General features: G+C 45.1%; 1 protein-coding gene across 1 annotated transcript in view; it reads left to right on the top strand.

Annotated features, from left to right (window-relative positions):
* The first annotated feature begins 14289 nt into the window (after positions 1-14289).
* PIGU (phosphatidylinositol glycan anchor biosynthesis class U) overlaps positions 14290-23810 on the top strand; it is a 114695-nt gene continuing 105174 nt past the window's right edge. Inside the window, exon 1 of the mRNA XM_002830232.4 lies at positions 14290-14689. Within this exon, the coding sequence (XP_002830278.1) occupies positions 14560-14689 (130 nt within the window). The 5' untranslated portion in view covers positions 14290-14559. The remainder of the gene's footprint in view (positions 14690-23810) is intronic.

The following is a 23810-nucleotide window of genomic DNA, read 5'->3' as shown; positions in this document are numbered from 1 at the left end:
GCTGTCCCTCATTAGCCCGGTGGTCACTCAGGTCACACACCCTCTCTAAAGGAAAGAGGCCACCTTGGGAGAAAGTGAGCTCTGCATCATTAGAAGTGACCAAGTGGAGGTTCAGTATCAACAAAAGCACTGAGCATTTACTTTGTGCCAGATCTTGGGCCTGGTGTTTTGTCCCAGAGATGAGTCAGCCTTAGTTCCTGACCTCCCAGAGCTTGACACTCATGGAGAAAATAGACACGTAAACAGACAGTTGTACCAAATACTGAGTTGGACTTCCTTTTCTGACAATATCAGGAACTTCCTGCTACACAACCCAAGGAGATGCTGGAAATAAAAATAACAAACATCCTTTAAAATGCACAACTGAATCTGCAATACCTTGTGTTTTTAAACAAATATTTGGGGAGTTGAAGCTTTGGGCTTATATGAAATTAGAGGTTGCAACTGAGACCCTTGATAAATCTAGGACCCTTGAAGGGCTACACCCACAGTGAAAGAACAAACTAGGGGAAAAACAAACACCTACTAGCAAAGGGAGACAAAAAAGATGTGTCCATCTTGACCTGGTCTTTGGGTAGGAGGGAAAATAATCTGAGAATTTGAAACCACATGCCTACCCTCCATGAGTCTGGCGTTCACATTTGCATCACCTGCATGGCTGGGAATCTCGCAGCTGAGAAATTAATATAAAAAGCGACCCACTCTGAAGTGATCTCTCAGATGCCTGGAAGAAATAAATGTAAATCCTCTCTGGAGTGGCCGCTTCTGCCTTGCTCCCCACAACCCCATTGCAGGCTACACAGGATTCCTATATATAAACTAATTGATTGGAAGTCAACTGTACTGTTTAATACTAAAAGAACATGATCTTCATCAATAGGCAGAAACGTACAGGCATAGCAATACTACATCTACAAAATGTCAGTATCAAGCAGCAGCTTCAAATCCAAAATGGTGAATAGATATAAAGTGAAACTGTAGTTGGCATAGAAGGCAGCAGGAAAGTTGAGCCAATAATGACGTGAAGTCTATAAAACCCTGTGGCTATAAAGAATGTTGAGCTGTACGCTCCAGTAGGAGATAGTAAAGATTGTTGCAAAGTATTCTGAAGCCCGCAGGAGTGTGAAGTAAATGACTAAGGCAACTTGTAATAGATAATGCTTGGAGTATATGCTTTCTTTTTATTTTGTTTCTTTTGAGACAGAGTTTCGCTCTGTCACGCCTGCTGGAGTACAGTGGCACGATCTCAGCTCACTGCAACCTGTGCCTCCCGGGTTCAAGTGATTCTCATGCCTCAGACTCCCGAGTAGCTAGGATTGCAAGCATGCCACCAGGCCCAGCTAATTTTTGTATTTTCAGTAGAGACAGGGCTTCACCATGTTAGCTGCCACAATTAATGCTACAGTGACTATCCTTGGATATACAGAATAGTTTTCAGAGAAGTCAGCTGCAAGATTGATAGGTATGTACATTTCAAATTTAACAGATGCTGTCAAATTACTCTCCCAAAATGCTGTACCACTTTAGACTTCCACCCTAAGATGAGCCTTAGGGTGTCATCTGGAACTGGCCCTTGTGCTTCCCTCTGAGTCAAAGCTCAAAGTCTCAGTTATCATTGGGATGTCTAAGCCTTGAGCCTGATGTTGAACTCCTGACCTCAAGCGATCCACCCGCCTTGGCCTCCCAAAGTGCTGGGATTACAGGCGTGAGCCACTGCGCCTGGCCTCAGAATTATGGTTCTTAAATTAAGTGTAATGGAAAGCCAGTGAAGAGTTTTAAGAAAGGAATTAGAGATATTCATCCATTCATTCATTTGCGCATTCATTCATTCATTCAGCAAATCTTTGAGTTTCTTTTTTTTTGAGACGGAGTCTCGCTCTGTCGCCAGGCTGGAGTGCAGTGGCACAATCTCGGCCCACTGCAACCTCCACCTCCCGGATTCAAGAGATTTTCCTGCCTCAGCCTCCTGAGTAGCTGGGACTACAGGTGCATGCCACCATGCCCAGCTAATTTTTGTATTTTTAGTAGAGACAGGGTTTCACCATGTTGGCAGGATGGTCTCCATCTCTTGACCTCATGATCCGCCCACCTCGACCTCCCAAAGTGCTGGGATTACAGGCATGAGCCACCGCGCCCAGCCATCTTTGAGTTTCTAATGGATGTCAGGGAAAGGGGGAATGGATACCAGGAAACAACAAGCAAACCTATCTCCTTTCTCAGAGCAGAGAAATGTGTGTATATTTGGGGGAAGGGGATGAGAGGCCTGGATGCACAGTTGTAGGGAGTGTGGCTCCTGGGGAGTGAGAGGGATTCAGAGAAAGAAAGCTGGAGGGGCAAGAGCCTATCTACAGCTTTCCAGTTTTAGGCCAAGTTTACATTTTGGTCTTGTTGCTACAGGATAGCTTTTACAATCGTGGGTATTTGTGAGTAGGGGACAGGAAGTAAGGGTTTCAGAAATCTGTCCTCAGGGCGTTATGTAAATCCAAATCCTTCTTTTGGGCCCTTGCAATACTTGGGTCTCAGACTGAGGAGGGAGCTGGTATATGGGTCTCCCAGTGGGCTTCACGGGAGACCCCAGCCCAGGACCAGGAGGCCGTTAGTATAGAAGGCCGATAGTGAGAACCCTGGTTTCTGGGCCAAGTGCCGCTATTGACTTGCTGTGTGATCCTGGGCCTGGCACTGCTCCTCTGGGCTTTATTTTTCCCAATCTGCACAATGAACTGGATCAGGCCCTTTCTACTTTTACGACCTCAAAGAAGCCTTTAATGACCTTTTCGTACATACTACTGACTTCCACACCCACCGACGTGGTTGTTACTGTTTTTAAATTTTTATATAGTTTATTGTTTTCTGGTAAAAAATCCACAGTCACACAGATCAGGCCTTTGCTGTGTCTTTTTTTTTTTTTTTTTTTTTTTTTTTTGAGACAGGGTCTCACTCTGTCACCCAGGCTGGAGTACAGTGCGGCACGATCATGGATCACCGCAGCCTCCACCCTCCAGGCTCAAGTGATCCTCCCACTTAAGCCTCCCAAGTAGCTGGGACCACAGGTGTGCACCACCACACCTGGCTAATTTTTGTTTTTTTTTTTTGTTTTTTTTTTTTTTGGTAGAGATGCGGTTTTGACATGCTGGCCAGGCTGGTCTCAAACTCCTGGGCTGAAGCAATCCTCCTGCCTCAGCCTCCAAAAGTGCTGTGATTACAGGCATGAATCACCATGCCCAGCCTTAGAGGCATATTTTCTTTTCTTTTCTTTTTTTTTTTTTTTTTGAGACAGAGTTTCACTCTTTTTGCCCAGGCTGGAGTGCAGTGGCGCGATCTTGGCTCACTGCAACCTCCACCTTCCAGTTTCAAGCAATTCTCCTGCCTCGGCCTCCCAAGTAGCTGGGATTGCAGGCACCCACCACCATGCCCGGCTAATTTTTGTATTTTTAGTAGAGATGGTGTTTCACCATGTTGGCCAGGCTGGTCTTGAACTCCTGACCTGGTGATCTACCCACCTGGGCCTCCCAAAGTGCTGGGATTACAGGCGTGAGCCACCGTGCTTGGCCAGAGGCATATTTTTAAACTTTAAATGATGATTATGTTCCAACTCAACTTGAAACCCTTCCATGCACTTCCCATTTCTCTTAGAATAAAAATCCAACTTAGCACCATGGTCCACCAAGGCCATCTGGCCTTTGCCTGCTTCTCCAGTCTCACCTCTTGCTCATATCACTCCGACTACATTGGCCTCCCTCATTGCAAGCTGTTTGTAACCTCCATCCTCTCCTTCCAGTACATACCACTGCCAACTCTTTACATCAATGGCTCCTTCCCATCCTTTGGGTGTCAGCTGAAATATCACCTCTTCAGAAAGGCTTTTCTTGACCATCCAATATACAGTAGGTCCTCCATTATTCATTATCATTCTTTCTGGTCTTTTGCCCTCACAATCCCTACTTATTTTGTTGTGGTCACAATCCCTAATTATTTTGTTTGCTTACTTCTATTTTGTATGACTCCCTGCTAGACTATAAACTACAGTACAGGGAGGCCTGGGTCTGTCTTTCTCATCACTATTATTATTAGCAGGTTCACAAACCTAGATGGTAAAGCCTACTACACACCTAAGCTATATGGTATAGCCTATTGCTTGCAGGCCACAAACCTGTACAGCATGTTACTATACTGGATACTACAGGCAATTGTAGTACAATGGTAAGTAGTTGTGTATCCAAACATATGGAAACATAGAAAAGATAACGCATTAAGCCACGATGTTATGACGGCTACAACATCAGTAGGCAAGAGGAATTTTTCAGCTCCACTATAATCTTAGGGGACCACTGTTGTATATGCAGTCCAACGTTGACCAAAATGTCTTTATGCAGCACAGGACTATATCCTTTCGCCTTCCTCGAACTGACTTCACCCAGTTGCCTTTAGGGTGTGCTATCCTCAGGCAAATATGGTAAATTCATCATCTGACTTCTCACAGATACATTTTTCTGGCTGATTAAGATTAGACACAAAATGTAATCTTAATCAATCTTGCGCTTTTTCCAAGAATGCTGATTCTTGAATGGAAAGATGCAAGGTCATTAAAAACTGATTGCAATTCACTCATTCCAGTGGTTACTTAGTATCTTAGCACCTCAATTTCTTCCTCTCTAGGTAACCTGCATATCACAGGGAATCTCTGGTGGCACAGGAAAAAAACAAAACAAAACACCATGATTGCTCCTTTATTATCTCCTTCCTTTCTATTCCCTACCCTTTCTTCTCAGCTACAACAAGAAAGCACCCCAATCCAACCCAACACAACACAACCCAACCCAACCCAACCCAACGCAACCCAACCCAACACAACCCAACCCAACCCAACCCAAATTCTTCTCATTTTCTCAGGCAGAGCAGCTTAACCACAGTATCTAGAGCTAACAGACAGATCCTGGTTCTGCCACTTACTAGCCATGTGACCTTAGGCAAATTACTAAACCTCTTTGTGCCTCTGTTTCCTCACTGGTGATGGAGAAATAATAGCACTTGTAACGGTACACGTACTAAATGAGATAATACATGTAAAGCACTTAAAATAGTACTTAGCACCTAGTAAGCACTCAATATTTGCTAGCTATCATTACTACATTCATCTTTTTTTGTGTAAGCTACTGGATACCTATGCCTTCAGGGTTATTATTATTTTTTTTTCCCCAAGGTATGGCTTCTGAATCACAAACATTAGAATTACCTGGAGAGATTAAATTACCTGGAGAGATTAAGAATGTAGATTCTTGGGCTCCACACCAGGCCTAGTCTCTAGGTCAGAACTAGAAAATTTACACTTCAAAAATCTAGGCTGGTCATACCAGTAATCCCAGCACTTTGGGAAACCGAGGCAGGAGGATCGCTTGAGCCCAGGCATTCAAGACCAGCCTGGGCAACATAGCAAGATCCCATCTCTATTTATGAAAAATAAAAATAAATAAAATAAAAAATACATCTCCCCAGTGATTCTGATGCTTACTAATTTTTTTTTTTTTTTTTAAGACGAGGTTTCGCTCTTGTTGTCCAGGCTGCAGTGCAAATGGCGTGATCGCAGCTCACCGCAATTTCTGCCTCCCGGGTTGAAGCGATTCTCCTGCCTCAGCCTCCCGAGTAGCTGGGATTACAGGCATGCGCCACCACACCCAGCTAATTTTGTATTTTTAGTAGAGATGGCATTTCTGCATGTTGGTCAGGCTGGTCTTGAACTCCCGACCTCAGGTGATCTACCCCTGCCCTTGGCCTCCCAAAGTGCTGGGATTACAGGCGTGAGCCACCGTGCCTGGTGCTTACTAATTTTTTTCTTTTAAGATATCAAGATATAAGTTGGACTCAGTGGCACACACACATAGTCCCAGCTATTTGAGAGGCTCAGATGGGAGGATCACTTGAGGCCAAGAATTTGAGGCTGTAGTGCATTACAAATGCCCCTGTGAATAGCCACTGCACTCCAGCCTGGGCAACACAGTGAGACCTGGTCCCTAAAAAATAAAAAATATTGAGATATAGTACACCTACCACAAAATTCACTCACTTAAAGTATATATATATATATATATATGTATATATATATATATGTATATATATGTATATATATACCGAAATATATATATATATTTCAGTGGGTTTTTAGAGACTCCGTCTCAAAAAAAAAAAAGTAAATAGATTGCGGTGATGGTTGTACTACTATGAATATACTAAAAACCATCACCGCAATCTATTTACTCAAAATAGTCTCAAAAAAAAAAAAAGTAAATAGATTGCGGTGATGGTTGTACTACTATGAATATACTGAAAACCATCACCGCAATCTATTTACTTTTTTTTTTGAGACGGAGTCTCTAAAAACCCACTGAAATATATATATATATTTCAGTATATATATATATATACTTTAAGTGAGTGAATTTTGTGGTAGGTGTACTATATTTCAATATTTTTTATTTTTTAGGGACCAGGTCTCACTGTGTTGCCCAGGCTGGAGTGCAGTGGCTATTCACAGGGGCATTTGTAATGCACTACAGCCTCAAATTCTTGGCCTCAAGTGATCCTCCCATCTGAGCCTCTCAAATAGCTGGGACTATGTGTGTGTGCCACTGAGTCCAACTTATATCTTGATATCTTAAAAGAAAAAAATTAGTAAGCACCAGGCACGGTGGCTCACGCCTGTAATCCCAGCACTTTGGGAGGCCAAGGGCAGGGGTAGATCACCTGAGGTCGGGAGTTCAAGACCAGCCTGACCAACATGGAGAAACGCCATCTCTACTATAAATACAAAATTAGCTGGGTGTGGTGGCGCATGCCTGTAATCCCAGCTACTCGGGAGGCTGAGGCAGGAGAATCGCTTCAACCCGGGAGGCAGAAGTTGCGGTGAGCTGCGATCACACCATTTGCACTGCAGCCTGGACAACAAGAGCGAAACCTCATCTTAAAAAAAAAAAAAATTAGTAAGCATCAGAATCACTGGGGAGATGTATTTTTTATTTTATTTATTTTTATTTTTCATAAATAGAGATGGGATCTTGCTATGTTGCCCAGGCTGGTCTTGAACGCCTGGGCTCAAGCGATCCTCCTGCCTCGGTTTCCCAAAGTGCTGGGATTACTGGCATGACCAGCCTAGATTTTTGAAGTGTAAATTTTCTAGTCCTTGTCGCCTAGGCTGGAGTGCAGTGGCACGATCTTGGCTCACTGCAAACTCCACCTCCCGGGTTCAAGTGATTCTCCTACCTCAGCCTCCTGAGTAGCTGGGACTACAGGCGCCCGCCACCACGCCCTGCTAACTTTTGTATTTTTAGTAGAGACGGGGTTTCACCATGTTGGCCAGGATGGTCTCGATCCCCTGACCTCATGATCCACCACTTTGGGATTACAGGCGTGAGCCACTGCACCCGGCTAATTGTTGTATTTTTAAAAGAGACAGGGTTTCACCATGTTGGCCAGGTTGGTCTGGAACTTCTGACCTCAAGTGATAACGCCCACCTTGGCCTCCCTAAATGCTGGGATTACAGGCGTAAGCCACTGCACCCAGCCGAAACTCCGTACCTATTGGCAGTCATTTCCCATTCCCTACTCCCCCAGTCACCACCCCCAGCTCTAGGCAAGCACTAATCTACTTTCTGCCTCTATAAATTTGACTCTTCTGGACATTTCTCTCTTTTTAAATATTTTTTTGAGGAAGAGTCTCACTGTCACCCAGGCTGGAGGGCAGTGGCCACAAACACGGCTCACTGCAGCCTCGACCTCCTAGGCTCAAGTGATCCTCCTGTCTCAGCCTCCTGAGTAGCTAGGACCACAGATGCCTGCCACCATTCCTGGCTAATGTTTTACTTTTTTTTTTTTTGAGGCGGAGTCTTGCTCTGTTGCCCAGGCTGGAGTGCAGTGGTATAGTCTTGCTCACTGCAACCTCTGTCTCCTGGGTTCAAAGCGATTCTCCTGCCTCAGTCTCCTGAGTAGCTGGGATTACAGGCACATGCCACCACACCCGGCTAATTTTTGTATTTTTAGTAGAGATGAGGTTTTGCCATGTTGGCCAGGCTGGTCTCGAACTCCTGACCTCAGGTGACGCACCCACCTTGGCCTCCCAAAGTGCTGGGATTATAGGCGTGAGCCACCGCGCCCAGCCATGTTTTACTTTTTTATAGAGACGGAGTCTCCCTATATTGCTCAGGCTGGTATCAAACTTCGGGGGTCAAGCAATCCTCCTGCCTCAGTTTCTCAAAGTGCTGGGATTACAGGCGTGAGTCACCACGCCCACCCATGGACATTTAATATAAATGGAATTACATAGCATGTGTTCTTTTGTGACTGGTTTATTTCATTTAGCATGTCTTCAAGGTTTATCTATGTTGTAGCATGGATAAGTACTTCATTTTTTTTTATTGTCCAGTTATATTCCATTGTAGGTATACCACATCTTGCTTATCCATTCATTGGGGTTATTTCCACTTCTTGGTTTTATGAATGAGCTATGAACATTTGTCCATAATTTTTTTTGTGGACATACATTTACATTTCTCTCAGATATACAGCTAGGTGTTGAGTTGGTGGGTCATAAGGCAATTCTGTTTAACATCTTGATGAAATACCAACCTGTTTTCCAAAGTGGATACAATATTTTATGTTCCCACCTGCCATGTATAAAAGCTCTAATTTCTCCACTTCCTTGTCAACACTTGTTACTGTCAGTTTTATTTTTATTTTATTTTTTGAGACAGAGTCTCACTGTGTCACCCAGGCTGGAGTGCAGTGGCGTGATCTCGGTTCACTGAAACCTCCGCCCCCTGGGTTCAAGCAATTCTCCTGCCTCAGCCTTCCTAGTAGCTGGGCTTACAGGCGTGTGCTACCATGCCTAGCTAATTTTTGTATTTTTAGTAGAGACGGGGTTTCAACATGTTAGCCAGGCTGGTCTTGAACTCCTGACCTCAAGTGAACTGCCCGCCTTGGCCTCCCAAAGTGCTGGGATTACAGGCATGAGCCATCACGCCCGGTCTACTGTCAGTCTTTTATTATAGCTATCCTACTGAGTTTGAAATGGTATCTCATTGTGGTTTTGATATGCATTTCCCTAATAACTAATAATGGCAAGCATCTTTTTACATGCTTATTGGCCATTTGTGTATCTTCTTTGGTGATATGTCTATTCAATTCCTTTCCCCATTTGGGTATTTGTCTTTTATTACTGTCTTTTTATTACTGAGTTGTAACAGTTCTTTAAACGTTCTGGATAAGTCCTTACTCAAATATATAATTTGTAGATAATTTTCTCCCATTCTGTGGGTTTTCTTTTTTCTTTTTTCTTTTTTTTTGAAGGGGTCTCACTCTGTTGCCCAGGCTGGAGTACAGTGGCACAATTTTGGCTCACTGCAACCTCCACCTCCTAGGCTCAAGCAGTCCTCCCACCTCAGCCTCCCGAGTAGCTGGGACTACAGGTGCATGCCATCATGCCTGGCTCATTTTTGTATTTTTTCTTTTTAATAGAGATGGAGTTTTGCCATGTTGCCCAGGCTGGTCTCCAAATCCTGAGCTCAAGCAATCCACCTGCCTTGGTCTCTCAAAGTGTTGGGATTACAGGTGTGAACCACTGTGCCTGGCTTTTTTTAAAAATTTTTTGTAGAGATAGGGGTCTTATCATGTTGCTCAGGCTGGTCTTGAACTCCTGGGCTCAAGTAATCCTCCCACCTCAGCCTCCCAAAGTGCTGGGACTACAGGCCTGAGCCAGTTTTCATTTCTCTTTTTTTAATTTTTTTTTTCTTTGAGATGGAGTCTCACTCTGTTGCCCAGGCTGGAGTACAGTGGCATGATCTCAGCTCACCGCAACCTCCACCCCCCAGGTTCAAGTGATTCTCCCACCTCAGCCTCCCAAGTAGCTGGGATTACGGGTGCCTGCCACTGCGACTGGCTAACTTTTGTATTTTTAATAGAGATGGGGGTTTCGCCATCTTGGCCAGGCTGGTCTTGAACTCCTGACCTTGTGATCCACCGGCCTCGGCCTTCCAAAGTGCTGGGATTACAGGCGTGAGCCACCGTGCCCAGTCTTTACATTTTTTTTTTTTTTTGAGACAGAGTCCCGCTCTGGTGTCCAGGCTGGAGTGCAGTGGCACCATCTCGGCTCAATGCAACATTAGCTCCTGGGTTCAAGCAATTCTCCTGTCTCAGCCTCCTGATAGCTGGGATTGCAGGTGCCCGCCACCATTCCTGGCTAACTTTTATATTTTTAGTAGAGACGGGGTTTCACCGTGTTCGCCAGGCTGGTCTCAAACTCCTGACCTCAAGTGATCTGCCCACCTCGGCCTCCCAAAGTGCTGGGATTACAGACATGCGCCACTGCGCCCAGCAGTTTTCATTTCTTGATGGCGTCCTTTGGAGCACAGAAGTTTTTAATTTTGATAAAGCTCAATTTACTTATTTCTCCTTTTGTTGCCTGTGCTTTTGGTTGTTGTTATCTAAGAAACCATTGCCTAATTAAAGGTCATAAAGGTTTACTCCTATGTTTTCTTCTATGAGTTTTATAATTCTAGCTTCTGTATTTGGGTCTTGTGTTTTTTCATTGAGAACCACTAGTTTTATTCATACTTCATGCACACTCATTTTGAGAACCACTGGTTTGGGTCACATCTTCTGTCTACAATGGCTAATCACTGTTTTTCCCAAAGACAATCCTCACCCTAAGATAAATTTTTAAGTCATCTGTTAGAATGATGTAAATAATATAACAGCTAAATAACCTTTACTGAGCACTGGGTATGTGCTAAGCATTTTACATTGTATAACCTTGCTCCATCTTCACTATGAGGTTAGTGTTACAATTACTTCCACTTTTTATGATGTAATACACTTCACTGTAAGATGATGCAATATATATATCTCCTTTTATGTAAAAGGGGATACCAAAACCCACATCTTTAAGAAGGAAGGCTGTGCAGACTAAATAAGCTCATGTGTGTTAAGCATATGGTACACTACTTGGCACAGAGCAGGGGCTCAAAGGATGAGTGCCCATCTCATTTCTTCACGATCCCCTCCCCCAAAGGAGACCCTACCCCTTTCACTGGTCCAGAAAGCTATCAGTCCCAAGGCTGATTTTTGCATTCTTTTAGAATCCCACTCCCGTTTTTTTCTTTTTCTTTTTTTTTGAGACAGTCTTGCTCTGTCGCCCAGGCTGGAGTGCAATCTTGGCTCACTGCAACCTCCGATCCTCGGGTTGAAGTGGCTCTCCTGTCTCAGCCTCCCAAGTAGCTGGGATTACAAGTGCCCGCCACCTCGCCCAGCTAAATTTTTTGTATTTTTAGTAGAGACGGGGTTTCACCATGTTGGCCAGGCTGGTCTCGAACTCCTGACCTCAAGTGATCTGCCTGCCTTGGCCTCCCAAAGTGCTGAGATTACAGGTGTGAGCCACTGTGCCCGGCCATTTTTTTTCTTTTTTTTTTTGAGGCAAGGTCTTGCTTTGTCATACAGGCCAGAGAGCAGCGGCGTGATCTTGGCTCGCTGCAGCTTCAACCTCCCAGGCTCCAGTGATTCTCCCACCTCAGCCTTCCCAGTAGCTGAGACTACAGGCATGCGCCACCATGCCTGGGTAATTCTTATGTTTTTTGTAGAGACAGGTTTCACCATGTTGCCCAGGCTGGTCTCAAACTCCTGGGCTCAAGCAATCCTCCCGCCATGGCCTCCCAAAGTGCTGGGATTACAGGCATGAGCCACTGCAGCTGGCCCACTCCCCCTTTTCTTTCTCTCATTAAGGTTTGTGATTTTTTTTTTTTTTTTTTTTTTTTTTGAGACAGTCTTGCTTTGTCGCCCAGGCTGGAGTTATGGTTTGTGATTTTACTTATGTTATTCTTTAACTATTTTATCTCTTCAACTGCTTTCCAAGTTACATAAGGGCAAAGGCAGATGGTGCCATTTTGTCACTGCAATATTCCCCAACACCCAATAGAGGGCTTGTGGGACCATAGAGATGTTTGAAAAATGTACACCTGTTCACATCATTTCTGGTTTAAAATTCTCCAATGGCATATGGATTGCACTTTGAATAAAGCCCAAATTCTCAACCATGGCCAACAGGTCCCTACCTGATTGCCCCCCGTCTCTCCATCCACAGCTTCTTCTGTTCTCTCCACTTGAGCCATACTTGTTTTCTTTCTGATCCTCAAACATACCTTGCTCTTTCCCCACTCAGTCCATTCCTTCTGCTTGGAAGCTCTGATTAATTTCTCATCCTTTAGGTCTCAGCTCAAATATCACCTCTTTCTAGAGTCTTCCCTGATCACCTTGTCTAGTGTTACCACCCTTATTATTACACCAGCAGTTATTCTCAATCATACACTGTTTCGTTTTCTTTCTTTCTTTCCCTTTCTCCCTCTCTCTCCTTCTCTCTCTTTCTTTCTTTTTTTGAGACAGAGTCTGGCTCTGTTGCCCAGGCTGAAGTGCAATGGCGCTATCTTGGCTCGCTGTAGCCTCCGCCTCCCAGGTTCAAGTGATTCTCTTGCCTCAGCCTCCTGAGTAGCTGGGACTGCAGGCACAGGCCACCATGCCTGGCTAATTTTGGTAATTTTAATAGAGACGGGGCTTCACCATGTTGGGCAGGCTGGTTTCGAACTCCTGATCTCAAGTGAGCTGGCCGCTTCGACCTTCCAAAGTGCTGGGATTACAGGCGTGAGCCACTGTGTCCAGCCTGTTTCATTTTCTTCACAAATATGAAATTTCCTTGCACATTTAATATTATTATTGCTAATATTTAAGCACTTACTATACATTAATTAATGAAGTCTGCTGCTTAATGCTTATTAATGGGCTCTCCAAACCCCAAACCCCTGATTTGTACTGTTTGCTGATTTCTGTGGTGTAAACACTCGCATTGGGAGGGATTTTCAATCTATCAACCAGAGGAAACTGAACACCATCATTTGGGAAGAGAAAGATATAGTATTTGCTGTACTGATACAGCGGTGGTAAATAATCTGAAAAGCACATATTTAAAAAAGTGTAGTAAAATAATTAGAAAGTGACGTGTTGATTATGTATTCCGTTGTTTTCAATGTAAGTTATTTAAATGTAGGTTTATATGTCTTAATTTTCAAAAATGGCTGTGTTTAAAAGCGACTGGCAAAATTTCTAAGCCTTCCGGCCAGGCACCATGACACAAGCCTGTAATCCCAGCACTTTGGGAGGCCGAGGCAGGTGGATCGCCTTAAGTCTGGAGTTCGAGACCAGCCTGACCAACATGGAGAAAGCCTGTCTCTACTAAAATTACAAAAAATTAGCCGGGTGTGATGGCGCATGCCTGTAATCCCAGCTACTCGGGAGGCTGAGGCAGAAGAATCGCTTGAACCTGGGAGGCGGAGGTTGCAGTGAGCGGAGATCGCGCCATTGCACTCCAACCCGGGCAATAAGAGCGAAACTCCGTTTCCAAAACAAAAAAAAATTTCTAAGCCTTCCTCAACTGTCCCTAGTTAGCCTATAATCAGCACATTTTTCAGCACAGAAGGGTTAAGCGACTTGTTGAAGGTCGCGGAGCTAATAAATCAGTCTACTACTCCAAAACGTATCCGCAGAACCTAACATAGTGCCTGGAAAATAGTTGGCGTTTAACAAACAACTGCCAGAATATTTTTTTTTTAAAAAATACACATTTAACACTCTTTAAAAACATAAAAGGTACCAGCCTGGGCAACATGGCGAAACCCCGTCTCTACTAAAAGTACAAAAACTTAGCCGGGTGTGGTGGCGCGCACCTGTGGTCCCAGCTACTCTGGAGCCCGGGAGGTCCAGGCTGCAGTGAGCTGAGATTACGCCACTGCACTCCAGCCTGGGCGACGGCACTGAGACCCTGTCTCAAAATCAAAAAACCACCAAACATAAAAGATAAACATTTTGGGCAGGGCGCGGTGGCTCACGCCTGTAATCCCAGCATTTTGGGAAGCCAAGGCGGGCGGATCACCTGAGGTCAGGAGTTCGAGACCAGCCTGGCCAACATGGTAAAACCCCATCTCTACTAAAAATACCAAAAAAAAAAAAAAAAAAATAGCCGCGCGTGGTGGTGGGCGCCTGTAATCCCAGCTAGCCAGGAGGCGGAGGTTGCAGTGAGCCAAGATCGCGCCACTGCACTCCAGCCTGGACGACAGAGCTATACTCCGTCTAAAAAAAAATAATAAAAATAAGCATTTGGCATTCAAAACATACACGCAAGAGTGAATTTAACATCTGTTTAAAAGTCTCTCACAATCCCAGGAAGGCGACTACTTCCGCTTCTACTTTCAGCAGCTTTTCAGCCCCGCTATAGCGGCACGGCTTCACAATGCACCTGCGATCGTAGAAGGTTTCGCCCCACCTTCTGCACACGCAGCTTGAGGCGCCCGCTTTCCGTCGCTCCGGCCCGCCTCGCCGCAAGGCTTTCTGGGAGCCGTAGTCCCCACGTCTGGCCGCTCCGACGCCAGCGGCGGCGCGCGCCCACCCGCGGAACTACAGAGCGTGGTGCGGAGCGCGCGAGGCTCTTCCGCCTCGCCTTCCCTCCCCGCCCGCGCGCCCGCCCCAGTTATCATGGCGGCTCCCTTGGCCCTGGTGCTGGTGGTGGCTGTGACAGTGCGGGCGGCCTTGTTCCGCTCCAGTCTGGCCGAGTTCATTTCCGAGCGGGTAGAGGTGGTGTCCCCACTGAGCTCTTGGAAAAGAGGTGAGGCCACTGGCTCGAGCAGACGGTCAGGCCCCGCCTGCCCTCCCGCGGCCTCTGTGAATGGGAGGCGGGGGCAGTGACCGCCGGCGCGCGGTTCCTAGAGAACTGACCCTCTTGTGGGGTCCTCGGAGAGGGCGGGGCCTGAGGGCGGGGCTGGTGAGGGGAGGGGGCGTGGGGACCGGGGTATGGGGACAGTGTCGTGAGGTTTGGGCCCTGGGGGCCGGACCACCTAGTGGTGGGGATCTGAGGGGGCGTGTCCCATTCAGTGTTCTGAGCCGAGGAGTGTGGTCTGTGGGAAGGGTTGGAATAAGAGGAGGAGGTGCTTGTGGAGCGCGGCTTGCAGAGGAGTTTGGGATTTGGGGCGGGATCGCGAGGGGTGCTCCCTGGGGTAAAAGGTTATGTGTGAGGGGGTCCGGGATGAGGGGACCAATTTTGCTTAAGCGAGGAGAGTGTGCGTGTGCTTTAGACGTCTCGTCTCAGTCTGGGACTTGCAGGGCAATTTTTGTTACTGTTCCTTACTAAGTTCTTCACTGAACATTGTTTTATACTAACGCCTACAGCGAGAAACCAAAGTTGGGCTGAAGTAGCTGCACAGGCTAGTGAGGGAGGCAAATCGTTATAATAATTTATGAAAAGTATACTTGCTGTGTCCACCCAGTTCCTTCCTTAGTATTCTGACCCTGAATAAACTATCCCCTACCTTTCCAGTTTTCCAGAATGTGAGATTTGAGCTGACTCTTGAAGGATGTAGGGTTTTGAAAGGGAGATTAGAGAAAAGGAGAGTTCCAGGTAGCAGAAAGTAAATAGGATGAAGAAACGTTCAAGGATGTGAAATGTCCAAAGCAGGGGAGTAATGGGGTAGAAGCTAGGTTTAGGCCAGAGTTTGATGATTAAAAAAAAACAAACAACTTTTTTTTAATTGAAGTACAATATACATACAATGCATATTAAGTAAGTGTAGAGTTCGATGAATTTTTACAAACTGTATTCACTCATGTAGCCAGCACCTAGTTCAAGAAACAGTATCAGCACCCCAGAAGTCCCCCTTGTGTCCTTTAAATGCTAAAGTTTTTTTTGTTTTTGTTTTTGTTTTTTGTTTAGAGACAGGGTCTTGCTATGTTGCCCAGGCTGGTCTGGAACTCCTGGACTCAAGCAGTCTCACTTGGCCTCCCAAAGTGCTGGGATTTCAGGCGTGAGCCTGGCACCTGGCCAAGGCTAACGTTTTGATGTTATCCCATAGAATGTTGGTATGGGGAGCGGCATAATGAATGGGTGTTTTATGAATAGAGTTAAGATTTCTAAAAATGGTAACATATACCTTTTCTCATTTAGTCCTCACATTTATTTCTATGTGATAGATGGTGTTATTTTCCCCCTTTTGCAGATGAGGGAACTGAAATTTAGAGAAGTTAATTTACCCAGGTTTCCTAGTTGGGGAATGGTAATAAAGATAGTAGTAATTCATGTCTGAGATTGTGAGAGCTTGGATTTGTTACCTCTGCATATTTTTTTTCTGTTGAACTGAATCGAAGCCATTTGGTTCCTGTTTTCTTCTGGATAACTGAAAACCTGAGGCAGTATTAGGCCCTTCTTTCTCTACACCCTATTAAGAGCATGTCTTATCTCATAATGACTTGTTTATATCCGGTTTTTCCACATTTTCTCTCTCTCTCTCTTTTTTTTTTTTTTTTTTTGAGATGGAGTTTCACCCTCGTTGCCCTGGCTGGAGTGCAATGGTGCGATCTCGGCTCACCATAACCTCCGCCTCCTGGGTTCAAGCGATTCTTCTGCCTCAGTCTCCTGGGTAGCTGGGATTACAGGCATGCACCACCATGCCTGGCTAATTTTGTATTTTTAGTAGAGACAGGGTTTCTCCATGTTGGTCAGGCTGGTCTTGAACTCCCGACCTCAGGTGATCTGCCTTCCTCGGCCTCCCAAAGTGCTGGGATTACAGGTGTGAGCCACCATGCCCGGCCTCTTTTTTTTTTTTTTGTTTCAAGAGACAGGGTCTCACTGACACTCAGGCTGGAGTGCAGTGATAACGGCTCACTGCAGCCTTGACCTCTCGGGCTCAGGAGATCCTCCCTCCTCAGCCTCCCAAGTAGCTGGTAGCTGGGACTACAGGCATGTACCACGAACCCTACTTATTATTATTTTTTTTTTGTATTTTTTGTAGAGATGGGGTTTCACCATGTTGCTTAGGCTGGTCTCAAACTCCTGGTCTCAAGTGATCCACCCATCTGGGCCTCCCAAAGTACTGAGATTACAGGCATACGCTACCGCACCTGGCCTTTTCCACTATATTATGAGCTCCTTGAAGGATTCTGTTTTATTCATTCCTGAATTCTTTTATGTCTGGCATAGAGTAGGTGTGTAGTTACTGTTGAATAAATGTGGAAGAGAAGAAAGCATAGGATCTGGTTACTTACAGGAGGTTACTTACAGGATAGACAGGTGAAGGATCCAAAGATGAGACAGTGTTGTTTGGTGATTAAGAGCGCAGGGTCTGGAATCTCAGAAAAGGTTTGACTCTTTCTCTAGTTCTGCAACTTATAAGCTGTATGAATTCTTTTTTTTTTTTTTGAGACAGAATTTTGCTCTTGTTGCCCAGGCTGGAGTGCAATGGCGCGATCTCGGCTCACTGCAACCTCCGCTTCCCAGGTTCAAGCTGTTATCTCGTCTCAGCCTCTTGGATAGCTGGGATTACAGGTGCCCGTCACCATGTCCAGCTAATTTTTGCATTTTTAGTAGAGATGAGTTTCACCATGTTGGCCAGTCTGGTCTTAAACTCCTGACCTCAGGTGAGCCGCCCGCCTTGACCTCTGAAAGTGCTGGGATTACAGCCATGAGCCACTGCGCCAGGATTTTGTTGTTGTTGTTGTTTTTGAGATGAAGTCTTGGTCTGTTGCCCAGGCTGGAGTGTAGTGGCGTGATCTTGGCTCACTGCAACCTCCGCCTCCCGGGTTCAAGCGATTCTTCTGCCTCAGCCTCCCAAGTAGCTGGGACTACAGGCACATGCCACCATGCCTGGCTAATTTTTGTATTTTTAGTAGACACGGGGTTTCACCATATTGGCCAGGCTGGTCTCGATCTCCTGACCTTGTGATCTGCCCGCCTTGGGGATTACAGGCGTGAGCCACCACACCTGGCCAAGCTGTATGAATTCTAACATCAATGTTTCCATCTGTAAAACAGGAAATTATGTATCCCGTTCAACGAGATAATCCATGTTGAAGCTCAACACAATAATGAAAGCCAAAAAGGTGAATTCTAAGGTTTTGAGTTGAGATATTAGGAAAAATAGTGCTGACATGGGCTGAAATAGATGAATCAGAAAGGACATAGTAGTGTTTCATGTGTGTATAATGTGATAGTACAATACTCACAGGTTTAGGTCTGGAGCTTGAGGCCAGTGTCAGGACTAGAAAGAGAGAGAGATTTGTTAACCACCCATCATCTGGATCTGACTAAATCAGCATGATTATTTGTACCATTTGGGAGGGAAGGTACAACATCTGTAAGCATTACTTTTCTTCAAAGTGTACCTTAAATGGGATATTTTTTAAAGCAGCTGATTATATAAACCCTACAAGGCAGGCATTTAAAAATAGTAAAGTAGGACTCCTTCTGGTTTCACATGACATTTAAAATTTTTTTTTTTTTTTTTTGAGACGGAGTCTCGCTCTGTCACCCAGGCTGGAGTGCAGTGGCGCAATCTCAGCTCACTGCAAGCTCCGCCTCCCGGGTTTACACCATTCTCCTGCCTCAGCCTCCCGAGTAGCTGGGACTACAGGCACCCACCACCACGCCCGGTTAATTTTTTGTATTTTTAGTAGAGACAGGGTTTCACCGTGTTAGCCAGGATGGTCTCGATCTCCTGACCTTCTGATCCACCCGCCTCGGCCTTCCAAAGTGCTGGGATTACAGGAGTGAGCCACCACGCCCGGCTGACATTTTAAATTTTTGAATGATCAGTTCTTTGGGTAAAGGGGCCCTGGATCCAAATTCAAATAGACTTTGATTGGCTATAGTATGGACTGATTTTTTTTTTTTTTTTTTTTAAGAGGCAGGGTCCCACTCTGTCTCCCAGGCTGGAGTGCAGCGGCATGATCATAATTCTCTGCAGCCTCATCCTTCTGGGCTCAAGAGATCCTCTTGACTCAGCCTCCCAAACAGCTGGGATTGGTGCATGCTCCCACACTTTGCTAATATTTTTTATTGTTTTTTGTAGAGATGGGGTCTCAATATATTGCTTAGGCTGGTCTTAAGCTCCTGGCCTCAAGCGATCCTTCTGCCTTGGCCTCCCAAAGTGCTGGGATTATAGGCATGAGCCACCATGCCTGACCTCTTTTTTTTTTGAATAAGTGCAACGAAAGCTCTGGAATTAAGTCACATTGAACTGATTTGGGTCATATACCAATTCTTCAGTCAATTACTGTAGTCTGCCTGGGTCATGTATCTACCTCTTTGGAAAGGAGGCAGTCTCACCCAAAATATAGACAAGGGGGGTATCCCATAGGAAAAATTAGGGTGCTGTTACCAAAAGAAGGGAAGATTGATGTTGGGCAGGCACAAATAACGTATCCATTTCAACAGGAAAAATATCTTTTCTGTTACCTATTTCTACAAATCCATCGGTTTATTTGATAGTGTAACTAAAATACATATAAATTTCCAGGCCGGGTTTTGTGGCTCATGCCTGTAATCCCAGCACTTTGGGAGGCCGAGGTGGGAGGATCACTTGAGCCCAGGAGTTTGAGACCAGCCTGAGCAACATGGCAAAACTCTGTCTCTACAAAAAAATAAAAAAATTAGATGGACATGGTTGGCCCATGCCTGTAGTCTCAGCTACTTGGGAGGCTAAGGCAGGAGGATCGCATGGGCCCGGGAGGCAGAGGTGGAGGGTGCAGTGAGCCAAGATCGTGCCACTGCACTCCATCTTAGGTGACAGAGTGAGACTCTGCCTTATAAAAAAAGGAAAATTTTTTTTTTTTTTGAGAAGGAGTTTCACTCTTGTTGCCCTGGCTGGAGTGCAATGGCACGATCTCGGCTCACTGAAACCTCTGCCTCCCAGGTTCAAACGATTCATTCTCCTGTCTTAGCCTCCTGAGTAGCTGACATTACAGGCATGAGACACCACACCCGGCTAATTTTGTGTTTTTAGTAGAGATGGGGTTTCACCATGTTGGTCAATCTGGTCTCAAACTCCTGATCTCAGGTGATCCACCTGCCTTGGCCTCCCAAAGTGGTGGGATTACAGGTGTGAGCCACTGCGCCTGGCCACGAAATAAATTTTTAAGGAATGAGTTTCCTGTTTGACAAAAGCAGGAGCTTCTAAAGAATTAGTAAGAAATTAACAGGCCGGGCGCGGTGGCTCACGCTTGTAATCCCAGCACTTGGGAGGCCGAGGCGGGCGGATCACCTGAGGTCAGGAGTTCAGGACTAGCCTGACCGACATGGAGAAACCCTGTCTCTACTAAAAAAAATACAAAATTAGCCAGGCGTGGTGGTGCATGACTGTAATCCCAGCTACTTGGGAGGTTGAGGCAGGAGAATCACTTGAACCCAGGGGGTGGAGGTTGCGATGAGCTGAGATCGCTCCATTGCACTCCAGCCTGGGCAACAAGAGCGAAACTCCGTCTCAAAAAAAAAAAAAAAAAGAAAAGAAAAGAAAGAAATTAACAATGATACAATGCTTTTTACATGCCTGGTATTGTTCTAAGCACTTTAGGTGTGTTAATGCATTAATTTGATGTCTAAAATGGCAAACAGTGTTATCAACCCCATTTTATAGATGAGAAAATTGAGGCATGGAGAGATTAAGTCATTTGCCCAAGGTGACCTAGCTAATAATGTTTTGTATGAAGAGTTAGCAATCTTTAGGTATGGCTGTTCCACCAGTATCATCTTGTTTAGATATCTGTCAGGAATAATGTTAGAAACTTTCTGCCATGTTTTAGTCTTTCCTGAGGCTTTCATCCAAAGATTGACAGTTAGTATAGGCTTAGCTTTTTGAGTTCAGAGTAGAGCCCAAGCTATTAGAACTTATCTAGAAACCCACCCCTACTATAGCTATGAGAATCAGGGTTGCTGGGCATGGTGGCTCAAGCCTGTAATCCCAGCACTTTGGCAGGCTGAGGTGGGCAGATCACTTGAGCTTAGGAGTTTGAGACCAGCCTGGATAACATGGTGAAACCCCACCTTTACAAAAAAGAAATACAAAAATTAGGTGGGTATGGTGGCGTGTGCCTGTAGTCCCAGCTACCTGGGAGACTGAGGTGGGAGGATGGCTTGAGCCCAGGAGGTGGAGGCGGCAGTGAGCCAAGATTGCATCACTGCACTCCAGCCTGGGCGACAGAACAAGACCTTGTCTCAAAAATAAAAGAATCAGGGTCAGGAAGAGCACTTCTGATACCACTATTTAAAAAAGGCTTTATGGCCAGGTGAGGTGGCTCACACCTGTAATCCCAGCACTTTGGGAGGCTAAGGTGGGAGGTGGGTAGATTGCTTGAGCTTGAGTTCGAGACCAGGCTGGGCAACCTGGTGAAATCTCGTCTTTACTAAAAATACAAAAATTAGCCGGGTGTGGTGGTGAGAGCCTGTAGTCCCAGCTACTCAGGAGGCTGAGGCAAGAGAATCGCTTGAACTCAGGAGGCGGAGGTTGCAGTGAGCCGAGATCATGCCACTGCACTCCAGCCTGGGCAACAGAGCAAGACTTTGTCTCAAAAAAAAAAAAAAAAGCCATTATTACAAAATTAAACAGAATTAGTAAGACACACATAACAATGTATTGCATGGTGAATTATTGTAAGGTGAACATTTTTGTAACTGTCATCCAAGTCAAGAATCAGAACTTTGCCACTCACTTCAGAAGCCCCCCTTCGTCACAATCCCCTCACTCTTTTCATAAGTAACTATTATCCTGACTTTTATAAGTAGTGACATCTTTGTATTTTTCAAAGTTTTATTACTCAAATGAACATCCCTAGTTCATTTGCCATTAGTCTTAGTCTTGCCCCTAAGAAAAAAGTTTTCGTTTGTGTTTTCAATCTCTCTTAATTTTTAGGGTCCCAGATTCCCTTTCTCTTCCTTAGTATACTATTGAAGAATCCAGACAGATCTCCCATAGTTTGAATTTTCCTGATTATATATCATGGTACAATTTAACATATTCCTCTATCATCTATATTTCCTGCAAATAGGCAGCTGGATCCAGAGACTAGATACTACTGTTTTTTGTTTTTCACTTTTTTTTTTTTTTCAGCCAGAGTCTCACTCTGTTGCCCAGGCTGGAGTGCAGTGGTGTGATCTTGGCCTACTGCAACCTCCACCTCCTGGGTTCAAGCAGTTCTCTTGCCTCAGCCTCCTGAGTAGCTGGGATTACAGGTGTGTGCCACCACACCTAGCTAATTTTTGTATTTTTGGTAGAGATAGGGTTTCACCATGTTGGTCAGGCTGGTCTTGAACTCCTGACCTCAAGTGATCTACCTCCCTCTGCCTCCCAAAGTGCTGGGATTACAGGCATGAGTCACTGCGCCAGCCTGTTTTTTAGCTTTTTACTTGAAATCATTTTAAACTTACAGAATACTTGCAAAAATATTGCAGAGAGATCTGTATACCCTTCACCCAGCTTCCCCCAATGTTAATATACTACATAGTCATAGTACAGTGATCAAAACTAAGATGATAACATTAGTACAATGCTATAAACCATAGTTGTTAAGATTTTACCATTTTTGCTGGGCACAGTGGCTCATGCCTATAATCTCAGCACTTTGGGAGGCCGAGGCGAGGGGATGTCTTGAGCCCAGGAATTTATGACCAGTCTGGGCAACATAGGGAGACTCCCTCTCTACATAAAATTTAAAAAGTTAGCTGGTTTGGTTGCGCACACCTGTGGTCCCAGCTGCTTGGGAAGCTGAAGTGGGAGGATTGCTTGAGCCTGGGACAAGGAAGCTGCAGTGGTTGCAGTGAGCTATGATCATACCACTGCACTGTAGCCTGGCACCAGAGCAAGACCCTGTGTAAAAAAAAAAAAAAAAAAAAAGGTTTTACCATTTTTTCACTAATTTTTTTTCTGTTCTATGATGTAGTATTCCATATTGCATTTTTATTTTTATTTTATTTATTTATTTATTTATTTTTTTGAGTCAGAGTCTCTCTCTGTCACCCAGGCTGGAGTGCAGTGGCACGATCTCGCTTCACTGCAAGCTCCGCTTTCTGGTTTCGTGCCATTCTCCTGCCTCAGCCTCCCGAGTAGCTGGGACTACAGGCGCCCGCCACCTCACCTGGCTAATTTCTTGTATTTTTAGTAGAGATGGGGTTTCACCTTGTTAGCCAGGATGGTTTCGATCTCCTGATCTCATGATCTGCCCACTTCGGCCTCTGAAAGTGCTGGGATTACAAGTGTGAGTCAGCACGCCCGGCCCCTTTTTTTTTTTTTTGAGACAGAGTCTTGCCCTTGTTGCCCAGGCTGGAGTGCAATGGTGCGATCTCGGCTCACTGCAACCTCCACCTCCCAGATTCAAGAGATTCTCCTGCCTTAGCCTCCTGAGTAGCTGGGATTATAGGTCCCCGCCACCATGCCATCTAATCTTTGTATTTTTAGTGGAGACAGGGTTTCACCGTGTTGGCCAGGCTGGTATCGAATTCCTGACCTCAGGTGATCCACCTGCCTCGACCTCCCAAAATGCTGGGATTACAGGCGTGAGCCACTGCGCCTGGCCACATATTGCATTTAGTTGTTATATCTCCTTAGTCGTTTATCTGTGATAGTTCCTTAGCTTTTCCTTATCTTTTATGACCTTGACACTTTGAAGAGCTCTGGTCAGGTATTTTGTAGAATGTCCCTCAATTTGGGTTTGTCTGATGTTTTCTTGTGGTTTGATTGAGGTAATGGATTTTGGGGAAGAATACCCCTGAGGTGATATGGTCCTCTCAGTGCATTGGATCAGGGGTGCATATTGAAATGCCCTAATACTGGTGATGTCAGCCATAATCCCTTGGTTAATGTAGTGTCTGCCAGATTTCTCCACCGTAAAGTGACTGTTTCCCTTTGTAATTAAAATTAATCAGCATTTTAGGGGCTATTCTTTGGAACTCTGCAAATAACCTGTTTTTA

The sequence above is a fragment of the Pongo abelii genome, chromosome 21, assembly GCF_028885655.2.
Source record: "Pongo abelii isolate AG06213 chromosome 21, NHGRI_mPonAbe1-v2.0_pri, whole genome shotgun sequence".
In the NCBI taxonomy this organism is placed as follows: Eukaryota; Metazoa; Chordata; class Mammalia; order Primates; family Hominidae; genus Pongo; species Pongo abelii.
Note: the sequence above shows the minus strand (reverse complement) of the source record. Positions and strands in the feature narration are given on the sequence as shown.